Here is a 21,439-nt window from a genome sequence, read left to right on the forward strand (position 1 = left end):
AGAGACAGTGTGTGTGTGTGTGTGTGTGTGTGTGTGTGTGTGTGTGTGTGTGTGTGTGTGTGAGGGAGAGAGAGAGGGAGAGAGGGAGGTCTGTGCAGGGAGACGGAGCCTGCCGTCTGGAAAACAGCATCTTTCCCTCGACTCTGCTCCTCCCCTCTTCCCTCTCGGCATCTCTCCCACGCTCCAGAGCTCAGCCTTCAGCTCCCCGGATCCTCCCCAAATTCTCTTGAGGTACAGCCTGTTTGTGTGTGTGCATGCACTAAAGCCTGTGTGTATGCGAGTACTTGACGTTGTGCTCAGTACTTTCCGTGTGTTTGTCTCTCTCTCTCCCTGCAGCTGAGGTGGGCGTGTGGAGCCTCTGACCCTCTCTCGCCCACTCCCTTTCTCTGTCTCTCCCTCTTTGCTGCAGCTACAGGGGGCTATGGATGGACTGCGTTTACCTCCACTCATCGAGGAGGCTTTGGACTCTACAGGTCTGTGCAGCTGTTTTGTCAGTGTGTGTTTATCTGCGATGCTGCTTCTGTGCAGTTGGATGCCGTGTGGCTATTTTTAGCCCACACTACAGATCAGATACGATCAGCTGAAAAGGTAGAGGGTCGATGTTTATCTCTATTAAAAAAGAGTATTTACTCCTAAAGTGAGGGATGGGGTGGCGACCTGAGGAGCCGGAGGAGGAGAGAGGTGGTCAGGTGGTAAGAGGTGGGGAGATTATTGTGGAAGTTTGTCTTTATTAGGAGCTGTAGTATAGCTGACAGACTGACTGACGAGTGGGCATTACTGTCAGCTATGGCATCTGTGGACATTTGATGGAGACTACATACTGCCAGGTAATGGATGGCTGGCAGCCAGAGGCAGGAAATAATGTAGTCATTAGTGCAGACTGTGTTAGATATTTGATGTGTTGCATATGTTATTCTGAGACTGATTGAAAATTGATGCAGTGTGGAGTCATGCAGTGTTGGATGTTATTTTAGTCGAGCTATGATTTTTTTATACTTCATGCTCAGGTTGTTTTCAGCTCACAAATGAATTCTTGTGGAATATTCACTTTGCATATCATGGTTTTGTTGAACTGTTGAGCTGTTGCAGCAAAAGATGAAGTTACCAAACAAGTTTAACAGCTGGTTCAGTAACTTCATACCACTAAATGTTCAGTTATGACGTTTGGCACGATGCATCTTCATTTTTCCCTCATACAGAATCAGTACTGTTTAACTTTCTGCAACAGTTCAGTCAAGAATGCGTGGCATGTTTTTGTGTGTCTTTGTGACGGAACGAGGAAGAAGCTGTAACTGTGTGTTTTCTGTGTGTTTTGAATGGGTGTGCAGACAGAGATTTTCTCTGTGAGACACTGTCAGGAGGATGTTTATTGGTGTGGAGGGGCTCAGAGAAAATCACAGGTCAACAGCCTTTTGACCAGCAGCCAGATTGCCAGGATCTGACTTCCTTTTCCTGTGTGGTACTGTCCTAAAATTAAACTTGCAATAACATTACTTTGGTGGATTATCTCTCAAGGCCCCTTGCTGTGCAAAGTTAGCTGTAGAATTACTAAACTAATTTCTTCTAAATGTCCAGTGACTAATTTCCTTTATTACATTTACTAGCCCAAAACCTCAGCGCTGACCATCATAACATGGATGCTGTCTCAGGAGAAATTCCTTCTCCCTAACCCGTATTCCTGTTATCTTAACTCTGGAGACCTCTTTTCTTTCATCACAGCCTGAGGCATGCTTTTAAAGCAAGGGAAATTCAGCATCTAGTGATGGCAAGTGTCTTGCTTAATGTAGCGTGAATCCTGACTGATTGACTATAATAAGGATAGACATACAGCCAAGCAAAAGTGGATTGAATGACGGCTAGTATTAACTCTCATTTTTTAAATTACACTCATACTGGATTAAATTGCATTGCAGGTCAATTCTGGCTAGAGTTGATCCTTATAAAAAGGGGACTTTATTCAGAACAATGGTTATTTTCTAGACCTTCATGTTAAATACGTTCCCAGTCTGTCTGGGGGAGAATTGTATGCTGCACTTGAAGGACTAAAATCACTTGCCACATCTACCAACAGGGAATACAGATTCACTTACATAAACACACCTTCCCACTGATCAATACAACACCATCAAAGGCTGATTTGGCATTTGAAAGCTGTTTGTGTATCTTAACAACCTTCGGCCACCATATTGTTCCTCCTACATGCACGAGTCGACCATCTCTCTCCATCCTTCTCTCTGCTTTCCCACTCAGTTTCTCTTCCCCCTCTTCCAGTCGCAATCCTCTGCTCTCTTCAGCACCCACACACACTCCAACACACACACACACACACACACACACACACACACACACACACACACACACACACACACACACACACACACACACACACACACACACACACACACACACACACACACACACACACACACACACACAAATGCACAGACACGCAAACCTTTGCACCTGCCTGTGCCTCAGCCCACACAGAATTTCTCTCCTGTCCTCTCCTCCTTTCCCTACACTCCTCTCCAGTGTTGTGCCCTCATACTGTGAAATTCACATCAGCAGCAATACTCCCCAAGGGTGCACAAACAGGATTTCTCTCAGCTCACTGGAACAAATAAACAGCAAAGTTGCCGCCTAAGACAAACTTTGTAGATTTGGGAGCTGCAGAGATCTCTGAGAAAAACAACAATGTGAGATTCTCATACCAGTGTTTAACATGACCAGTCATGGGGCTAAGTGAAAACAAATCCTGCATGCTTTTCCACCCATGGGCGTTTCAGCTCCTTCTCTTTTAGTCCTGAAGCTCTAGAGTGTGACATGTTTCCCTGCACAACCCTATCCCCATTTGTGTCCCAAAAGACTTCAGTGCTTCATTTTAAAACAGGCTTTCAAGTCACTCTGTGGGTCTCTGACAAAACTGAGTGTGCCATATGTTTTTTTCCTCTTGGTTGGGTAATGGAAAAATTCTTAAAACTTTATATGAGTAGAGAAAGTTCACTAACTCATGGGGCTCCTTCTCGCAGTTTATTCTATGGATTTTTCTTGACTTCTTGTAGAACTGTTCTGCATTGTCAACCTATCATTAGCACATCCTCTCTCTCCCTCTGTGTCCTTATACTTTGTGGATTTGGCAGCAACATGGTAAGCTGTGGTATCCCCTCTTTCCTCTGTGATTTAAGTGATGTAAATGTTCCTGAGAGATTTGCTTTCAGGTGGGAGGCACTGATTTGTGATCAAATGGGTTGTTACTGCATCACTTGTTTTCATGCTTTGCTCTCGGTTGCTCTTCATATCTCTTAATGGAATAGCTACACAACAGACACATGTGTACAGACACACTGCACACATGTCCCTATAAAAAATAAAAACCTATTACCTGAATCAATCAAACGTGCACACTGACACAGTTTGTGTGCATGCTCATCTAATGAGGCCAAATTATTGCACATTCTGCATCTCTATTTCATTGACCCACTTTCCCTTATTTCCCTTTGAAAGTGTAAACATGGATTTTCCATTTAAATAACAGAGCGGATAATTAATTCAGTCCAAGTCTATGGTACTTGTGGTTCCTGTTTCTTTTCTTGTCTTCTCCTGCTGTTGTTTCTCATGCTCCCTGGAGTTGTCAAAGTGCAGAGTGAGGAGGAGATAAATTCACATGACCTCATCAGACCTCCCTGTAGCTCGCTGCCCATCACAAGCTGTTGGGTCTCAAATGATAGTGATGTCATTATGTGGGCTTCATGAAGGGACACCCGATAAGATCGCTTGGGTTTCTTTGTGAGGAAAAGCAAATGACAGACAGAAAGGTTTCCATAAGCAAAACCGTGGACAACAACAAAACCTTATTAGCAAGGTGACTTTCCATATGGTGAACACCTGGGTTGCAGAGGTCACCATGGAGATGAACTAGTGTATGGCTTCAAGTGACTCCTCCTTAGTGTTCAGGAGGAAGGGATCAGTAGAAGCAGCTCGAGCGCCCTCAGGCCATATCATAACTTCTCCTTTCTTGTATCTCTCTTATTGTCTTTCCTCCTTTCCTCTTTTGCTTTCAAACAGTCTCTCCATCTTTTTTCAACTCTCCCCCTTCCCTGTGCTGTATGATGTGTTGCTGAGGAAGTGTGCCAGTGCAGGGAAAAAGCTACAACATCAGTACTGGGCTGGCTTCAAAGCTGGGGTAGGAGGGGGTGGTGTGCATTATGCACGGCCTCCTACACACCTGCAGAGATCCATTGCATACATATATACACACTGAACAGAAGCAGTTTAAAGCATACGATGTGTGTGATCATATATATGTATATAGGCTCACTAAGAGTGGGGATCAGGGATACTTAAGCCTGCATGCTCACATACATATATACACATATACATGTAAAAATAGTACAGACAGTTATTCACACACACACAATATACACATATGCACATGTTGATACACATTATATAATTAGGACAAACAAAAACGCAAACACATGTTACACACAAACCACTATCACTACCACTGTCAGCCAATGTCATCACCTGTCTGCTCAATTTCGTTTTCATGCACTGTTCAGCAGGAGGCATACATCACGCTACACCTGCAGACAGCCTCTTGTTTCAGTCAGCTGTCACTTCCTTTCACAGCTGATTTGACTCCAGATGTTCCTCTCAAAACAGTAAAATTAGATATTTTCAACAGCAGTCACAGAGAAACAATAGAAAAGCTCACCTGCAAAATGCTTTGTGTCACATTTTTAATCATACCAATATGAGAAATGTTGACCATTCCTTATTCAGTAATGACTCGCGGAGTACCCTGCTATTTACTGTATTACACTGTAAGATTGAGTTTCAGTTTTTGCTGCATTTTTAATATATAGAACTACACCTCTAACTGCAGAATCACACTGGTTATTTGATGGAGAAAAGCTTTCCTGTGGTGCCAGGCTGAAGCAACACTGTGCCCTACATCCATGCCTCTCCCAGCACGCTATTGTTTGCTAAAAATCCTCACTCTGCTCCTCAATTTTGCAAAGTGCAAATATCATTACTCCTCACCCCATCACCAAACACCAAAACCCCAAATGGACACCAAATCCAAAGCAAAACAAAGGGTTAGTGTTGTAACATTAGTGTTTAAAATTTAAATTTAATCTCAGACAAGGGTTCTGAGATGCTGACAAAGAACACTCGGACTGCTTGTCGTCTCTTTTCTAGAGTAGCACAATATTTGCATTGACATACTCAATGTGTTCTGCTGCAATGTGATTACGAAGGAATGTGCTGTGGTTAGATAAAGCCATCCTCTCCTTGGAGCTGTAACACTGCTCCTGAGATGACACGGATGCCCATCCCTACTCTTGTATGCAAGCAGCGTCCATGTCTAATGCAATCCCAGCATGACTAAAAACCAGCCCCGTGGCAGGTATGCAGTACAGTGATCACAGGTGTCACTGCAGCTGATTCTGCTGCACAGTGTGTTTGACATTCACTCACAAGGTGAGATGATAACGCTTATTTAAGAAGGGAAATAATTAACAAGCTGTTGTTTAAAGCAAAGGATACTTATGGGAACACTGCAGCAGGGGTTGCTCTGTAAGGGGGGCTTGTATAGTTCATGCAGCCAAAGGGAGTTTACGAGTATTTTCCCCAATACATCTGTCTAGTATTAATGGATTTCCCAAACAATTTCTCTTGGGCATGGAGCAAATGTCCAGCAGCAGTACATCAAGCATGATAAAAAGCTTTGTACAATACTTAATTCGTGCTGTGTTTTCATTGTAATCTGACTGTTACTGATCAGTTGCAGTTTGTGTCCAGCCCAGGAGCCAGGACAGTCTACATTGCGCATTTGTAAAAACAAAGAACTGAAACACAGCACAAATAACTTCAGCCAAAGCTTTCCAAGTTATCTCACCCTGAGCTACTCATCCTGAAGAATTTGGATGTGAGTGATATTCAGTGGGAAGCCTTTTGTCTCTCGATGGCCTTTAGCTGCCGCTGGCTATACAAGCAGCTCAAGCTCTCCCCCTGCCACACAGCTCCGGCTCTCTTCTTTATGACTAACTCATTACTCCAGCATCAAAGTTTAATGACAAAATAGCCCAGTGCTCATGAAACCTCTTACACGCCTCTCAGGGGATGCATTATTTAAATTAACATTATTATGTGACAGGAAGGAATAAAGATGCAGGCTGCTGCTATTGTCACACAGATAATAACAATAATAAACTTTGCTTATGCGCCAACTTTCTTACAAGAAATGCAGCTCAGGGTGCTTTACAATAAAGAAATTGTATACATTGAGTGCTCCACATAAAATGGGTAAAATTAACATAAAAACAGGGACAGAATACCATAATTAATGTGACATAATATAGGATGAAAATATGTTGCATGTGCTTAAACGTAATGGAAACAGTTACATTCAGCAAAGGGGGAACAACAAGGAAGAAAAACAATTACCACAAGAAATGGGAACATCCCCAGAGTCCAGATTACCCCAGTGAGCATCACTCTTAATTAGATAGATCTTTAGTTAATGCCTTACTCCGTCCCCTGCCGCACCTTTTTTTCTCTTGTCACATCTCTCTGTTCTCATCTCTCAACAAACACAATTCCTCTCTACCAACCTCACTCTCCTTGTTGACTACAAATAGCAATTTTGAGCCATTTGGAGACCACTTTAACATGAGCGTCTGATGCTACATATCAATTTATTTCTGAGATGGACTTGACCCTGGGGGGCATGTTATTGAGAAATAGTGTGAAGTGACATTAGGCCAGCGTGTGTGATGTAAGCAGCATTTCTCGGGATGAGACAGTAACTGAAGCACAAGTGATCTTCTAACTTTTTACTGCTCCTGACAACAGCCCGACACTTTCTCCAACACTCATCTGAGCTCAATCAAATTTATATACTGCCATTTTGTTGTGCTCTAGATGATGCCTACCCCTCTAGTTTTGGCTTTGGCCGTTAATCTTGACAGTTTCAGCAAAGCAACAGCTGTAGCTAATGTCAAGTAAAGTTTATTTGTATAGCCCATAATCGTATGCGATGTCTCATTAGGCTTTACAGGCCTGCATTTACAGCAACTCCCAACTCAGTCCAAGCTGTCCACAAAGAAGGAACAAGAAAACCTCAAAAAAAAAAAGGCTAAGAAAACTGTATAATGTGAGACAATCTGATATGAGAGAGGTGCATGTTTGTCACATCTTTCTTACTATGAATGGTCGCTTGTGTTGTTATGGACTTTGAGGTGCATTGCTGAGTGGTGAGTCATAGTGATTGCTTCAGCATTCAGGCTCACCTCCCCCTTCTTTCTCCGCATTGTGTCAGCTAACTTGCTCCACCTACTGGTTAGAAATTTAAATCCACAGCACAGATAGATGAATGTAAAACAAGGTCATGTATGTCTAAAAAATGTTGATGAGATGGCTTTAATGCGTGAAATATATTAATGCTGTCTCATCTACATAACATCTACATACCTTCTAAACATTTTGACAAATTTTTGGCAAATAATCAGATGCCTTTTTCCCCAAGTGAATAGTTTTCTTATGTCTTTTCTATTAAAATCATAGCTGCAATCTTTCAAAAGCATATCAATTGTTTTGTATATTTAAAGTGAGTAGTCTGTTAAATTATGGTAGATAAGTGAAATAGAGGCTGGACTCAATGCCACTTTAATCACAAGATGGTGCTGTTGATTCAAAATTAAAAGCAATCTGTGGCTAGTTGAAAGCATGACTAAACTGAGGTGATGACAGAGTGCTTTGTCACCTGTAAATCTCTCTTTCTGTCTCCCTCTCTTTCTCAATGAGGCATCCCTTTCTGATTTCGCTGTCATTTTTCCATCAGATGACCCTTGCGATCTGAAAGCAGACAGCAGCCCCATCATGGACAACGAGATGACAACAAAGGAGAGAGGCGTCCTGGAAGAGAACAACGAGAAGGAGGAGATGGACCAGGAGAGAGCTCAAGAGGAAGAGGAGGAGGAGGGGGAAGAGAAGAAGCTGAAGGAAGAAGGCGGTGAGGGGGAGGAGAAGAGGAAGAAGGAGCAGGAGCCGCTGACAGAGGAGCAGGAGCTGGAGGAGCTGAGGGCCCAGGTGCTGCAGCTGCTGCTGGAGCTGGATGATGCCAGAGAGACCTCCAACAAACACCAGGAGAGTTTCCACGAGCTGCAAGGTGAGACCGCCAACACTGGATATGACAATTTATTGTGCTATTCTTATATTTTCTGATGCCTTGAATCATTTATCTTCCTTCACCACAATCTTTTATTCAATATTTACAAACAGACATCTGACCTGAAATCAAGATCTAATCACATGCAGCCTGAGGCAAACATCTACCACCATCCAACCACTTGCTACAAACATCCTGGGCAAACATTCTAGTTTCTAAATGGATTTTCTGATATTTGACAACCTTATTCACACATCCATGTCCATTAAGACTATTAGTCATGATAATATTTTACTCACCACCTCCACTATAGAGATATGTGTGAAACAGATTCTGGCAAGAACTACATTGATTAGGGTAAGGAAATGGCACATATAATTTGAAACACTTACTTTGGAGACTGAAAATCTGTGTAGCTGTTAAGCAATTAGCCATAATTGGAGTCTTTAAGTCTATTGTGGCGGTCAATAAAATGTCAATGCAATCTGCAAAGCTTGTAGCATGTTGTGTGCGTGCATACACCAGCCATTGAAAGTGAGCCACAAACTGGTGTGTGTGCATTAATACAGCAGGTAAGTTAGCAGTGCACTGATCAAAGAAACATCACCAAACAGGCATGCGTCAATACACAATAGACACAATAGAATTTCCTCTTACCTTAATTTAGACACATTTCGTCAATCAAAACAAACACTATTCAGTTGTGACAAATGTGAGCTAACAAGAGGCCAGGAGAGTTTATGTATTAAGCATGAGGCTGCCACCATTACATTCTGTGTGTAATCATTGCACACAAATTGCTTTTGTGAAACAGGCCCCAGTTCACTTCAACTGTTGGACTTTTCCTAAATGTCTACAATGGAGATGGTGAGTAAAATGGTATCTAGACTAGCAAACAAAATAAAAATATGAGAATAATACTTGATTGGCAAATAATGGACTTTCCTTTAAGCTCAAGTGAATTATCAATAAACAAAATAAGTTTTAAAAGCATTACAACCCAGATGTCATGGTTATGGACTCCTGTTTGGACACTACTAACAAATCATCAGCCACCATTAAACAAGTCAAATAAATATTTCCAGCTTGCATCTAAGTGACTGTACCTGTTCAGCTTCACATTCAACCTGAGACACATCCTGTTTATCACAATCCACTCGATCACGTAAGAAGCACAAGTGTTCATATACGGTTACTGACACCATCAGTTCCTCACAGCCTCCAAATGGAGCACCACATCATACCTTAGAAATTGTGCTAAGTGTTCAGAGACATTAGCAGTGAATGAGGCCTTGGGTATGGGGCTGCAGTGAGCTCAGTGTGTGTGTGTGCATTTATGAGGGTGTGTGTATGTGACTGTGTGTCATACTAAAAGCCATGTCGTGGTGAGCTCAGTTGTTTGTCTGGCAGCGATGGAGGCATTCCTCAAGCAACTGTGTACAGGCTGAGGGAAACTTCCAGACTAGGTGTCCTAGACCACATTGAGGAGTCACTATTAGTCCACTCCCACTGGACACATGCAGCTGTTCAGTCAGTTGGCAGCTGTTGAGGGTTGGAGTGAAGGGGAGGGGAGGGCAGGGTGGGTGGGACATCCTCGGAGTGCATGGTCAGAGGCTGAGTTAGGGTGAATGCAGGTAAAGATCAAGGGTATCTCTACAACTATATTATTATTATTAGATTATTATTACAAGCTGCCAATCAAGCCAGACTCACCAGTTATACACTACAGGTAATTTGATACAAGTAGGACAGAGGATGGCATACATGTGACTAGAAGGTCTGAACCAGCGAGAATAGTCTGGAAGAATCTGAAGGAAGAAAATGAGAAATAGTTGGAATGACATTATGGTCCATAAAAGAAGAATCTGAAGGTGAAGAAACATTTCAGTTTTATTTGATCAGGGCTTGAGATATCCATCTTTGATATTTCTGCCTGTCAGTGTCTCCTTCACTCTAGATAATTCAGTTTTCACTTGGACAACTTCCCACTGAAGAAGCAGTCTGTCTGAAAACTGCTGACAGTGTTATTTGTATTATGGAAAATTGATTACAGATGTTGATGTAGAATTTTTAAATGTATTTTTTATGCTGAGTGCCACAAGAAAATGTTTATTCAATTCAATTTTATTGGGATGGAGGCCGATATTTTAGAGATGGATATAAAACCAATCCTATCAGCATGGCAAAACACCACTCGTAAGTGACAAAATACATTTTTTCCATTTGTATTTTCAAACGCTATGAAAAAAGTAGCCAGAACTGTCCATTTTGTTGGTTGGTTCTGCTGTGCTTTAGATTTATAAGAAAAGAAGACTGTCTATTACAATGGGCATATAGGAATTATGGTAATGAAATATACAGATAAATCTAATTCTAATACTGAAGGTCTTGCTCACAATGTATTTAACAGACAAACACAGACAGACACACAAAAACGCTTGTGTCATTCAGTCATGCTTCAAGGTTGAACAGCTTATCAGGTTGTCATCTTTCTATCAGCCTGACATTTTCCTCTTATCTCTCGACCCACTCCCCATCTCTCCTCTGCTAACCTCTTCACCAGGTCTGTTGGAGGATGAGCGTCTGGCCAGTGCCCATCAGGCCGAAGCTTTCACACGCCAGATCCAGAATATACAAGGTATCGACGTAATAAAACCCTCAGCAGTGTCGCTCCGTTCTCTGGCAAAACCAGACAACAATAATGAGCATTTCTACTGCTCAAAAAGCGATGGCAACAGGCTGAAATATCAGGATCAATCAAACCTATTTACCCATTATATTTTCTTCTGCTTTCAGCTAATAGGGTCCCTGCTGATTTTTCCCTGTAAGCTGCAGTGAGGAACAATTTATTAGCACTAATGAGCAGGTCCTTGTCTTACAAGCTCTCTAGTGAATAGTCTCAGAGAGAAAAAGCTGCACATATTGAGATGTAATTGACTAGAACATGTTAAATACTTGAAATCGATTAGCTTGTTGATTTGGGAGCATTGTCTTTTTTGTGACCATTTTATGGATATTTAATTTTGGTAGATACATAAACCATTTGGGAAATCATACTCATTGAGAAATACAAAAAGAATAGTCCAATTAGATATTTGCTCAATTGTAAGGGTGTGAATAAAACACACCTCAGTACAAATACAAATCCTCCATAAAACACAGATGATGGTTCTGAGCAAGGAAGGAGAAAAAAATAATAGTGAAGAGCAAAAAAAGAGAAAAGAAAAAAAATTAGCTAAGAATGATGAAGAAAAACAAGAAAATTAAAAAGCTTACACAGACATATAAAAAAATAGAGGAATTACTGAACATGTAGTAATTTCCTACCCCTCCTGAAAACAAAAGAAAAAAGGAGTAGGCACACTGTAATTTAAAGCTGCATGGTGTTTTTCATCAGAGAACGCCAAAATGATTTCATGACATCTACACTTAGACAAGAATTATGTTTAAACTGTTCAAATAGAAAGTAATGGTATCAATGTCATTGTTAGAAGAGGAAAAGCTTTTCTTTTCCTCAAAATTCTAAACTAATGATCTGAACCTGGCCCAGAAGAAAAAAAAACATGTCTATTACCGTCAGTTACATCAGCTCCTCTTTCAGCCTGTACCCACACATACAACCTGTGCACACACATACAGAGACACACACACAGACACAGACACACACACACATACACACACACAGGCACATGCAAGACTACACTGCCCACACACATAAACACATGCAGGCCCATAGGTGAGATCACACACACACACACACACACACACACACACACACACACACACACACACACACACACACACACACACACACACACACACACACACACACACACACACACACACACATACTGCAGTCTCACCCACACATCCAATATAAAGAAAAACTAACATCCTCCTCCTCCTCCCCCTCTCCCCACAGCCCAGCTGCGCTCTGTGCAGGAGGAGATGGACAGCCTGGAGGAGGAGAAGGAGAGCGAGCTGGCCGAGGCCCAAGAGGAGCTGCGTGCCGCTCAGGAGGAGGTGATCCTGCTCCAACAGGCGGCTGAGGAGGCAGCAGCAGAGAGGGAGAATGACATTGCCTCCCTGCAGGAGGAGCTGTGTCGCCGGCGGGCTGAGCTGCAGCGCCTCAGCGAGGAGACGCAGGAGTACGAGCTGGAGATCACCACGCTGAGGGCTGAGATCAGCATGAAGAGCCAGCGCAGGGAGGCCGAGAGGAGAGAGGGTGAGGGGCATGGAGTGCAGAGATCAGTGTAGAAACAGTAAAGATAATATGACAAAATACGTCACAGAAGACCCTAACAAAAGGGGAAGGGTGAGAGCCAGAGGAAGGGTGTCAGTGAACTGCAAACATACCTCCTCCTCCTTTGTTTTACTTATACATTAAAGTCAAAACACAGTAAGTGTTGGTTTTACACTTCACACCTTGTGTAAACAGCAACAGCAACATAAACACAAAGGCCTCCTGTGTCAATTTGTATTTTGTTTACCCCAATAGCAGAATTAGTCCACGATCAGTCTTTGTGGCTGATATTATAAACACAGCATGATGTTTTGGATGTTCTTACTTCACAGTCACATCATTTTAGCATCCCGAAGTCAAGCACATAAATCATCTGTGGCTTCTAATAAGTACTACAGATTACAAATGAGGTTGCTGAGTGTGGCAGGGGGAGTGGTGTGTGTGTGTGTGTGTGTGTGTGTGTGTGTGTGTGTGTGTGTGTGTGTGTGTGTGTGTGTGTGTGTGTGTTTTAGGATACCAGAGACATGAAGTCATGAGTGGGAGGGACACACAATTCCGACCTATGATATCACCGCTAGGCTCTGAAGCTGAGTCTGGGGTGGGACTGAGGAAGGGGAGAGCACAGATAGTTCATATACTGTAATTCATTGTGGTTCTATTTCGTGAAAACACCCAAAATGTGTTTTATATTCAAGTGTTATTTGGCTCGCAGTTGAGCACTCATTTTAATGTCCTCTATTAGTGCTCTTATGGTTCTCAAGCCTCAAGCAGTCAGATGATGAGCTACACTTGACCTGCATCGTCTTAATATCTTCATCCTTGACTTCCCTCCTTCTGTAAGGTGACGTTGACCTGCTGAAGGAGGAGTGCCGTATGCTGAAGGAGGAGTGTCAGACCCTGAAGGAGGACAACAGACGTCTCTCTGAGAGGCTGCAGCTGCTTCAGAGACAGAGGACATGGTGAGAGGTCACTGGCTGCTCACTCATCAGCTGCGCTTTACTGGATCAGCTGGAGGGATACCCTCTGGAATACTAACCCTCGTCACAGTCACTCACATCATGTCGCATTTAGAAAACACTGGCCACCTGTTTAATCACTGCAATAAAACCCTAATATCATATGAGGGATTACACTTGAGTGCTGAAACCATTATATGATTGATTGATGAGTAGATTGCCAGCAAATGTGATTGAAGGTTAATTCCAGACCTTGGCAAAAGTAGTTGAGAAAATAATCTCATCACAAGGTCCATTTAGGAGGCTGAGTTTTTCAACACATCACAGTCTTCCTCAGCAGGATGGAGAGATGAGCAAACATCACCTGCTGAGGAAGACTGTGTTTAATAGAGCTCTTTTCAAAAACAGAAGTTACAATGTGCTTCACAGGAGTAAGAAAGGTGATAGAAGAGACAAAAAAGATAATACAACCCATGAAGTAAAAGTTATCAAATCGAGAAAAAGCCAAAGAAGATAAATTGGCTTTAAGCTGCTTCTTAAAAGATTTGCTTTGATTTGGTTTCTCTGAGACACCGCCGCAGGCTGTTCCACAGTCGAGAAACACCATCATTAGCATGATCACTAGGACAGCTACTAAATGGATCTTGTGGTTAGATTGTTGTTTCAGTTTTCATCATTGATTAATTGTTTTGTATATTTATCAAGCCACCATGGCAAACATTCTCCAGCTTTTTAAATATGAGGATTTGCTGCTTTTCTCTCTTACTGATTTTTATGTGTTTGGATTTTGAATTTTTGGAAGGATAAAACAAACCATCACATTGGACTCTCTGAAATTCTGACAAACATTTTCCTTTGTTTTTTGACATTTTATAGAATTAATTAAAGATTGAAAAAAACAATTGTTTGATTAATATAAAATTTAAAAAATCCTCAGTTGCAGCCCTAACAGTGTCCCGATCAGTTATCACACTTTGTGTACACTGTATGTAACAACACAGTGCAAATAATGTTACCAGCTCACTGGTTATAAAATAAAATGGCCTTTATAAAAAGTATTAATGTTATTAAATGTCAACCGGTTTCATTTGAAAAAAAAAAGAGCCTGTTTGGCCTTTGATCATAGACATTATTGGCACATTTTGAGCCCATTTCTGAGCTTTGAGATATTTCAGATGAAACGACCCACATTTTATTGTATTCTTCACCAGTACTCCTTTCACCCACCTCACAGCTCCAGCGTCTACCTGTCACTGAAAGAAGAAGATGTGGGGGAAGGCACAGAGGGGAAGGACATGGAGACTGGCCCAGATGAGGTCATGACAGAGAGCTACATGACCATGGCCAAGTCTGAGAATTGTCGCCTAGTGGATGCCTCCATCCAGAAGAATATTTCATTTGATGGGAAACCTATGACACCAACCGGCTGGAATGGAGGCGTTGGGGAGATCTTTTCCCTCAGGGATCAGCTCAAACAGGCGGAGGAGAAGGCCTCACAGGTTCAGAGAGAGGTAAAATATTGTTTTATTAGAATATTTAATTCATTCATTCAATCAAATACAATGAATCTTGTCATCATTCACTGCAAGAAGTCAAATACTGTAAGGGAAAGAACTGAGTGTTTGACCTCTGTGTCCTCCAGTGTGATGGTCTGAAGATGGAGCTGCAGGAGTTGCAGGTACTGTATGACAGCAGTCAGAGGGAGAGAGCAGAGCTGGAGGAGGAGCTGCAGCGCTGCAAGGCAGAGCTGGAGAAGCTGGCTGGGGGGGCTCAGGTGAGGGACTACAGGCCCAGAAGTAGGATGAAGTCATTTTAAATATATATATATGTAGGCCACCTTTGAGATAATTTACAACAATGTTTAGGACCCTTAGATTGTATTGTTATTGTAAAATTTTGGACTGGAGATTCTTAACGCATTTGTGTCTCAATTTCTTTATTTTAAAATTCATGTGAACTTTATCAATATAGTTTGGAAAATTTCAAGCTCTGATTTATACTTGATAAAAAATGCTTTTTCTTTGCACCCACAACTGTCAACTAACACATAACACACCTTGCATCACACCTATTGTACCCTCTGTCTGTTAAGCTCACTTTTTGTGTGTTTCATACTGTAGCAATTATGTTTCGATATGAACTGACTTGGCCTGTCAGCCCATATCAGTATTTATTTTGTGCTTTGGGCTGGGGAACTTCTCCCCCCACTGTGTCTGTGTCCTAATCTCTCTGTGACAGCAATGCTTTAATACTGTTGTTGGACAAAAACACACAATCTGCATAAAGGCATTCAGACATCAAGGCAAGGATGTCTGAAGCCTTTGTAGGCTTCACATATTGTTCAATAGAAACAATATAATTGAAATACCTTTGCAGTTTACCATCGTGTTTTAGAATTTTTAGAGCTTTATTCTTCTCTTCAGGCTGGTTTCTGTTTATTTAACTCTGCTTTGAAAGTCAACTTAATAGTGGAATTAAAATTTGTCTGAAATACATAACATCATGCTTGCTTTGCATAACAATAAGTTGAACACATATATTTTTTTGGAAGAACTTCGAGTTGACTATTGAATAGCAATGCTCATACTGCACAAAGCTTCACATTCACTGCCCTTTTCGTGACATCTATATTTCCTTATTGTGTTTAGGGTTTTACTTTCTGATAACAAAGTTTATGAAAGTGGACCATTCAAGTACATAAGATTGATTGCCTACAGTATCTCAAGTGAGCATCAAAACTCAGTAAAAATTGATTTTCATAGATCTGAAATGTATGGAAACCAATATCTGCCTGTAAGGGAGGAAAATAAGCATTCAAACAATGGTATGTTTTGGAAAATGGTTTGCAGCAAAGTTGCACACACGTGTTTTGTCTACAACAGCCGTGATGAGATGTCTCTGTCAAACTGTCTACCCGTGCCTGTCTCTGATGCTGTCCTTGTTCTCTGAATGTCCATGACCTCTCAGCCTTTATAATGACAAATTTTGCAAACATAATTACAAATGTTCTATAAAACGAGGATAGAGAGACAAAAACACCACAACATTCATGCTGCATGTCTTTCTTTTTGGTGTCACCATAACATCACACGCATCCAGTAAATGCCTTACAGGACCGCTGACACATACTCACATTGAGTTGATGTGCATGTCACAATAAAGTTATGCCTTTTATGAACAGAAAATCACTCCATCACAACCCCTCCCCTTTTTTCACAGCCATAGACCATCTTTTTAAGTTAGCTATGTGTAGTGTTGGTTGCCCATTTGTGTTGTTGTCACACCTACATTTATCTGTGTGTTTATTATTTGGATCAATCCATCCGTTCATTCATTCCCTTCATCCCCATGGTCCTTGTGTTTGTTTTTATTCCCTTCTTAGAGATTCATCCATCCGTCTGAGCACCCTGTTCTCTCCATCCCCTTCATAGGAATGATTGTAATAGTGGCTGTGGTCTGGTGCTGGTTGTCGGAGCTGGCGTCCCAGAGAGTAAGGTATGGGGGGAGCTTATCTCCGTTTGATCCGTAATGCTACACAAAGATAAATGGTTTAGTTCACCCAAGAAGACAAAACAAATATTCTTCACTTACTTATAGTGGTACAAGGCCATGCAGATACTGCAGTTTGGGTTTTATCTGCCAAAGTTTTGAGATATTCATCTGCGGGAATTCTGCTCACAACCTAACACAACAGAAGCGAAAAGACATTTGTTCCACAGATACTGTCAACACGCTGTCAATGGTTTCATAGGAACAGTTTATTCACTGAAAAGTTATTCAGTCAGAGAAATTGACCATTTATAGCAAATGGTTACAGTTCAGTTGGCAGAAAAGCATCGCAGCAGCAATGCCTCTGCAAGAACTAATCCCCTTTTAATAAACACAAATGGAAATCTTAGTTAAATGAAAAGTGTCAAAAGGAGGAGGTGGAGGGAGCTGCAGCAGCAAACAGCACTGGCAGTAACTAATCAGTGGATCAATAGCGAGAGGTTGTAATGGCTTTGCTGTACATCTGCATGAATATGATTGGGCTTTACTATTCAGCTTGCAGCCAAGCAGTTGATGTATGAGACCGTGATGATGAAGCATGGACAAAATAGCTGATAGCAATCAGAAAATGTAAGCATGACTTCAGTGCTCTGTTTGAAGTAACAGTTGACAGTGTATTCTGCGGATTATCCAGAGTAATGAGGTAACTGTTACTGGAGGGACATGTCATTTTTCAAAGAAGCACAAAAAAAACTACCTTCACTTCCATTGTATTGAGTTGGAAGCAGAAAGAGAAAGAGTTATTTTTTTTAGATGAATAAATAAAACAGAAACTGTCTGTATGGCCGGATATCACTTGGGGTAAGTTAGAAAATGTGTGTTATTTGGATGAAATGACACTTTAATGTAAATTGTTGCTCAGGACTCATTGAGAGTGCTGGTTGTAGTGGGAGGGCCTAAAATGAAGAAATTATGGTAGGTGGACGTGGGACGGGTGGGCAGTTTGGCAAATCATAATAAAATCATTTGAATATGAATGGCAATAATTAAGTAATTTAAAGGAATCGATTGACATTTTGGGAAATGTGCTCATTCACTTCCTCACCAAGAGTTACTCTGGATAAGAGGATTGATACCTCACTCTCATATCTGTGCGTCAAGTCGGCTATGGAGCTAGAGCCAGGAGGGGATTAGCTTAGTTTGGCCTCGCATTATAGACTGGAGGCAGGACAGCTAGCAAAGGTCAGAAGTGTCCGAGTTCAAAAATACACTTACTTGTTCCTTTAAAGCACAGTCACTAACATGTTGTATCTAATTTTTAATTTTAGGGGGAGTTATATTCTGTTTCTTTTTCTGTTGTTGACACTGTAAGGATGCCAGTCAACCAGACAGTTTACTGAACCAAAATGCTGGGCGGACAGATTAAGACCACATACTGTAACTCCCCTAAAACCACAAATTGTTGCTATGACATTTCTATTTGTGTATGGACGTAATAAACAAGATACAATGTGTTGATTATAGTGAGCTAGCTGCTTCGCTCTGCTTCAGTTTTGATGCTAAGCTCGGTTAAAATTAATTTACATAGAGATATGTAGGTGGTAATGATCTTCTTATGTCACTCTCTGATAGAAAGCAAAGAAACATATTTCATGAAATGTCAAACCATATTCCTTTAAAGGTCCAAAATGGTTTGTCTATTGATAATGAAAGAGTGGTAGCCTATGCTGACACTTACCACAACTCTTTTCCTCTCTTCCCTCAGAGGAGTGAGATAGGTTGGAACTCCATTTTGACTGTCACTGCAGCCACAGCAGTGCTACTAATGATGACTAGCTTGTTGAGAGCTCTCGTCCGATGCTGATTGGATGGGCAACAACTGCCCAGGGACAGACGTCTGCTTCAGACCAGCCCTTGTTCTCTCTCCTGCCATGTCCATAGACTGAACTGGAATTCTCTAAATGTGATAAAGCTGACAGCTGTGTTGTAGAAGATGTATGGAGAAAAAGAAAAAGTCTCTTTTGAGAAGGTACTACATGCACACAGACTGAGAATGATGCATTCAGTCTCATTTTAGACTGAAGAGCTGCAGAGCCCCCCACGAGGACTGATCTCACTCCACTAAATGTATTCTAGTGCTGTCATTCCTCCTCTGTGTCTGTATTATTTCTCTCTCTCTTTCAGCTAACAATGTGATAAAATGAAGGTTTTAGTTATTAATGTGCACAAAATGTTTTCAATTTATTTAACCATTATTTATTTATTTGTTTGTTTGTTTAAATATTCTTCAGATTTGTCTCTAATAATGACAAAGACAGAGTCTGCATTTAATGCACTGAAATCCCTGAAATGTAGATAATTATGCCCGTATTACACTTGCAGAAAGAGCAGTTTGTGTTTTTTGTTCACAAGTTGTTAATTGTTACTCGCCCTCCAAATATTAACACTGTTAATCTGCTCTTCTCGATTGTAGAATATCAGTTCTTTCTATCTCAAACACCGCCTAAAAGGAGCACAGGTATGGCTAATTAAGCACCCGTCCGTCCAAGTTCAGTGTCTAAGGATAAAGTTAAACACAGCATCTCCCACAGTGTCTCTACAGTTATATGCTTTACTCCAGGCTCTGTCACTTCCGCCTGCCTCTCCCCATTGTCTTGTCTGACTCTGAAATCAGACAACTCCCAGTTTCCCCCTTTAATCATCAGTTAACGAACATGCCAGAAAGTCGATGTTGTATTTCTGATTCATCTCGCCTGCCCACAGTTCACTTTGAAACCTTACACCCACAGCTGCATTGTTACAGTATGGTAGTTATGTTATGTGCTAGTAAAGATATCTCAGCAACTTTGGGAGCAAATTCTGGGATGAATTGAGCTTTGTAATTGTGTGGCACCAAAAATTTAACAGCTACTCTTACTTTCTACTCTGATATTTCTGTTCAGCCTTATTTAAATGGCTGTGTATAATCATTAAAAATTATGGTGATTACAGGTTGATCCAGGTACATAATGTGAGAATGTTGACTGTCAGCATTCATTTGTTTACTGGCAGCACACTAGACGTAAAAAACAATAAAGGCTGCTTATGGCGTCACTAGTTTAAACCTTTAATGCAGCTGAAGTTAGTAATCAGAGTTAGTTGTCTGATGAGGGCATTTTAGACATTGATAATGTTACAAAACATGTAAATAGGAGGGTGTCGCAAATTAATTTGTCTAAGCATCAGTTACAAAACATAGATATGTATATGTGGAAGGACTCTGATTATTGTTTACATTTGTGAAATGATTTTTTTGTGAAAATATTTTAGAACTGAAAAAGCATGCTAAAAACATATAGAAGCACAATATATAATTTATGTTATGTTATACTGATTCTGTTACTTTGTATTTCATGTAAATAGATGTGACATATAGTACTATGGGAGAGATATTTCTTAAATCCATTTGTACTAGCTTTGTAGAAAGTTTATTCTATTTTGAGAGAGCATCGTATATTTGATAGCCAAATTATATGCTATATGTAAATGTTTATTTATGGTGACGTTATTCAGAAGAACTGCGAGCATTGCTAATCACTTTCAGTACCTCTATGTTCAAAGGTGGTGTAGTCATTGCATGTGTTTAGATTGCATTTGACCTTAATTGCCAGAACGAGCAATATGACTTTGGGTTTTGACATTCACATAAATTTCAGAACTGTAATGACATCTTTTCTGATTATCAACATTTGCCATTAAACAGAACCTTGATAAGCAATGTCTGACCAATGTTATTTCTACATATGAACATAACTTACTAAGGAAACAATGTGCCGTTGGACTACAAATTTTGTCACTGTCTACTTAAAATGATCAGTTTGCTATACCAATTTAATTCCCGTTGACTGCAACAGCACATATGAATGTTGTCTAATTCAGGAATTTATTTATCATTATTTCTGAGCTTATTTCAAGAATAGTAACTTGATTGTAATCTCATAAGCTTCTATATTGCACTGTGTTCTCAGCCTGCTGCTTTACATATTGATATCATTGTTGTTTTCAGCATAGTTGTGGCTATTTTGTTACCTGGAGGTCTATTTTGTACTGTAAATGAATTGAGAAAATAAATATACCCACCCCACATGATGTCTGAGCGCTTTCTTTTCTTGGGAGTTGGCCTCACCAGCTATCATGGTGGTTTAAGGTATCACCCCATCCCATTCATGAAATCACCAGCAGACAACCTGAGCAAGAACTATCTCTGTGCTGGCGTCACATTACATGGGTTGTATGAGTATTAATAACCTTCACTCCAGAGATGTGACATATGCTCACAGACACGGCTCTTTACAGATGGCAGGAACTGGTGTGTCAACGTTGTAAATGACAGTGTCTCAAATACACTCATTAGTCCATTGCCAAGACTCATTTAGTACAGTTCTTAGGGTAGCTAATTATCTAAAAGTAGCCTGAATGTGCAGCTCTAAGAGGCACCAGTCATGGGGTATAGTTAGCATAAACCTCTATCTAGAGTTGAAGTTAAATTAATTTCCTGAACCTTCACATATTCCCTTTGGACTCTGAATCAGGTTT

General features: G+C 40.9%; 1 protein-coding gene across 1 annotated transcript; it reads left to right on the top strand.

The window, feature by feature from the left end:
• The first annotated feature begins 176 nt into the window (after positions 1 to 176).
• LOC133981533 (coiled-coil domain-containing protein 136-like) lies at positions 177 to 20,981 on the top strand. Its single transcript, XM_062420280.1, has 10 exons — positions 177 to 231; positions 410 to 473; positions 7,850 to 8,176; positions 10,740 to 10,814; positions 12,099 to 12,401; positions 13,261 to 13,378; positions 14,610 to 14,886; positions 15,018 to 15,149; positions 16,758 to 16,870; positions 18,630 to 20,981. Exons 2-10 carry the CDS (start codon positions 422 to 424, stop codon positions 18,640 to 18,642), a joined length of 1,410 nt encoding a protein of 469 aa, XP_062276264.1. The 5' UTR covers positions 177 to 231; positions 410 to 421; the 3' UTR covers positions 18,643 to 20,981.
• Positions 20,982 to 21,439: the final 458 nt, after the last annotated feature.

This window comes from Scomber scombrus, chromosome 6 (assembly GCF_963691925.1).
Source record: "Scomber scombrus chromosome 6, fScoSco1.1, whole genome shotgun sequence".
Lineage (NCBI taxonomy): Eukaryota > Metazoa > Chordata > Actinopteri > Scombriformes > Scombridae > Scomber > Scomber scombrus.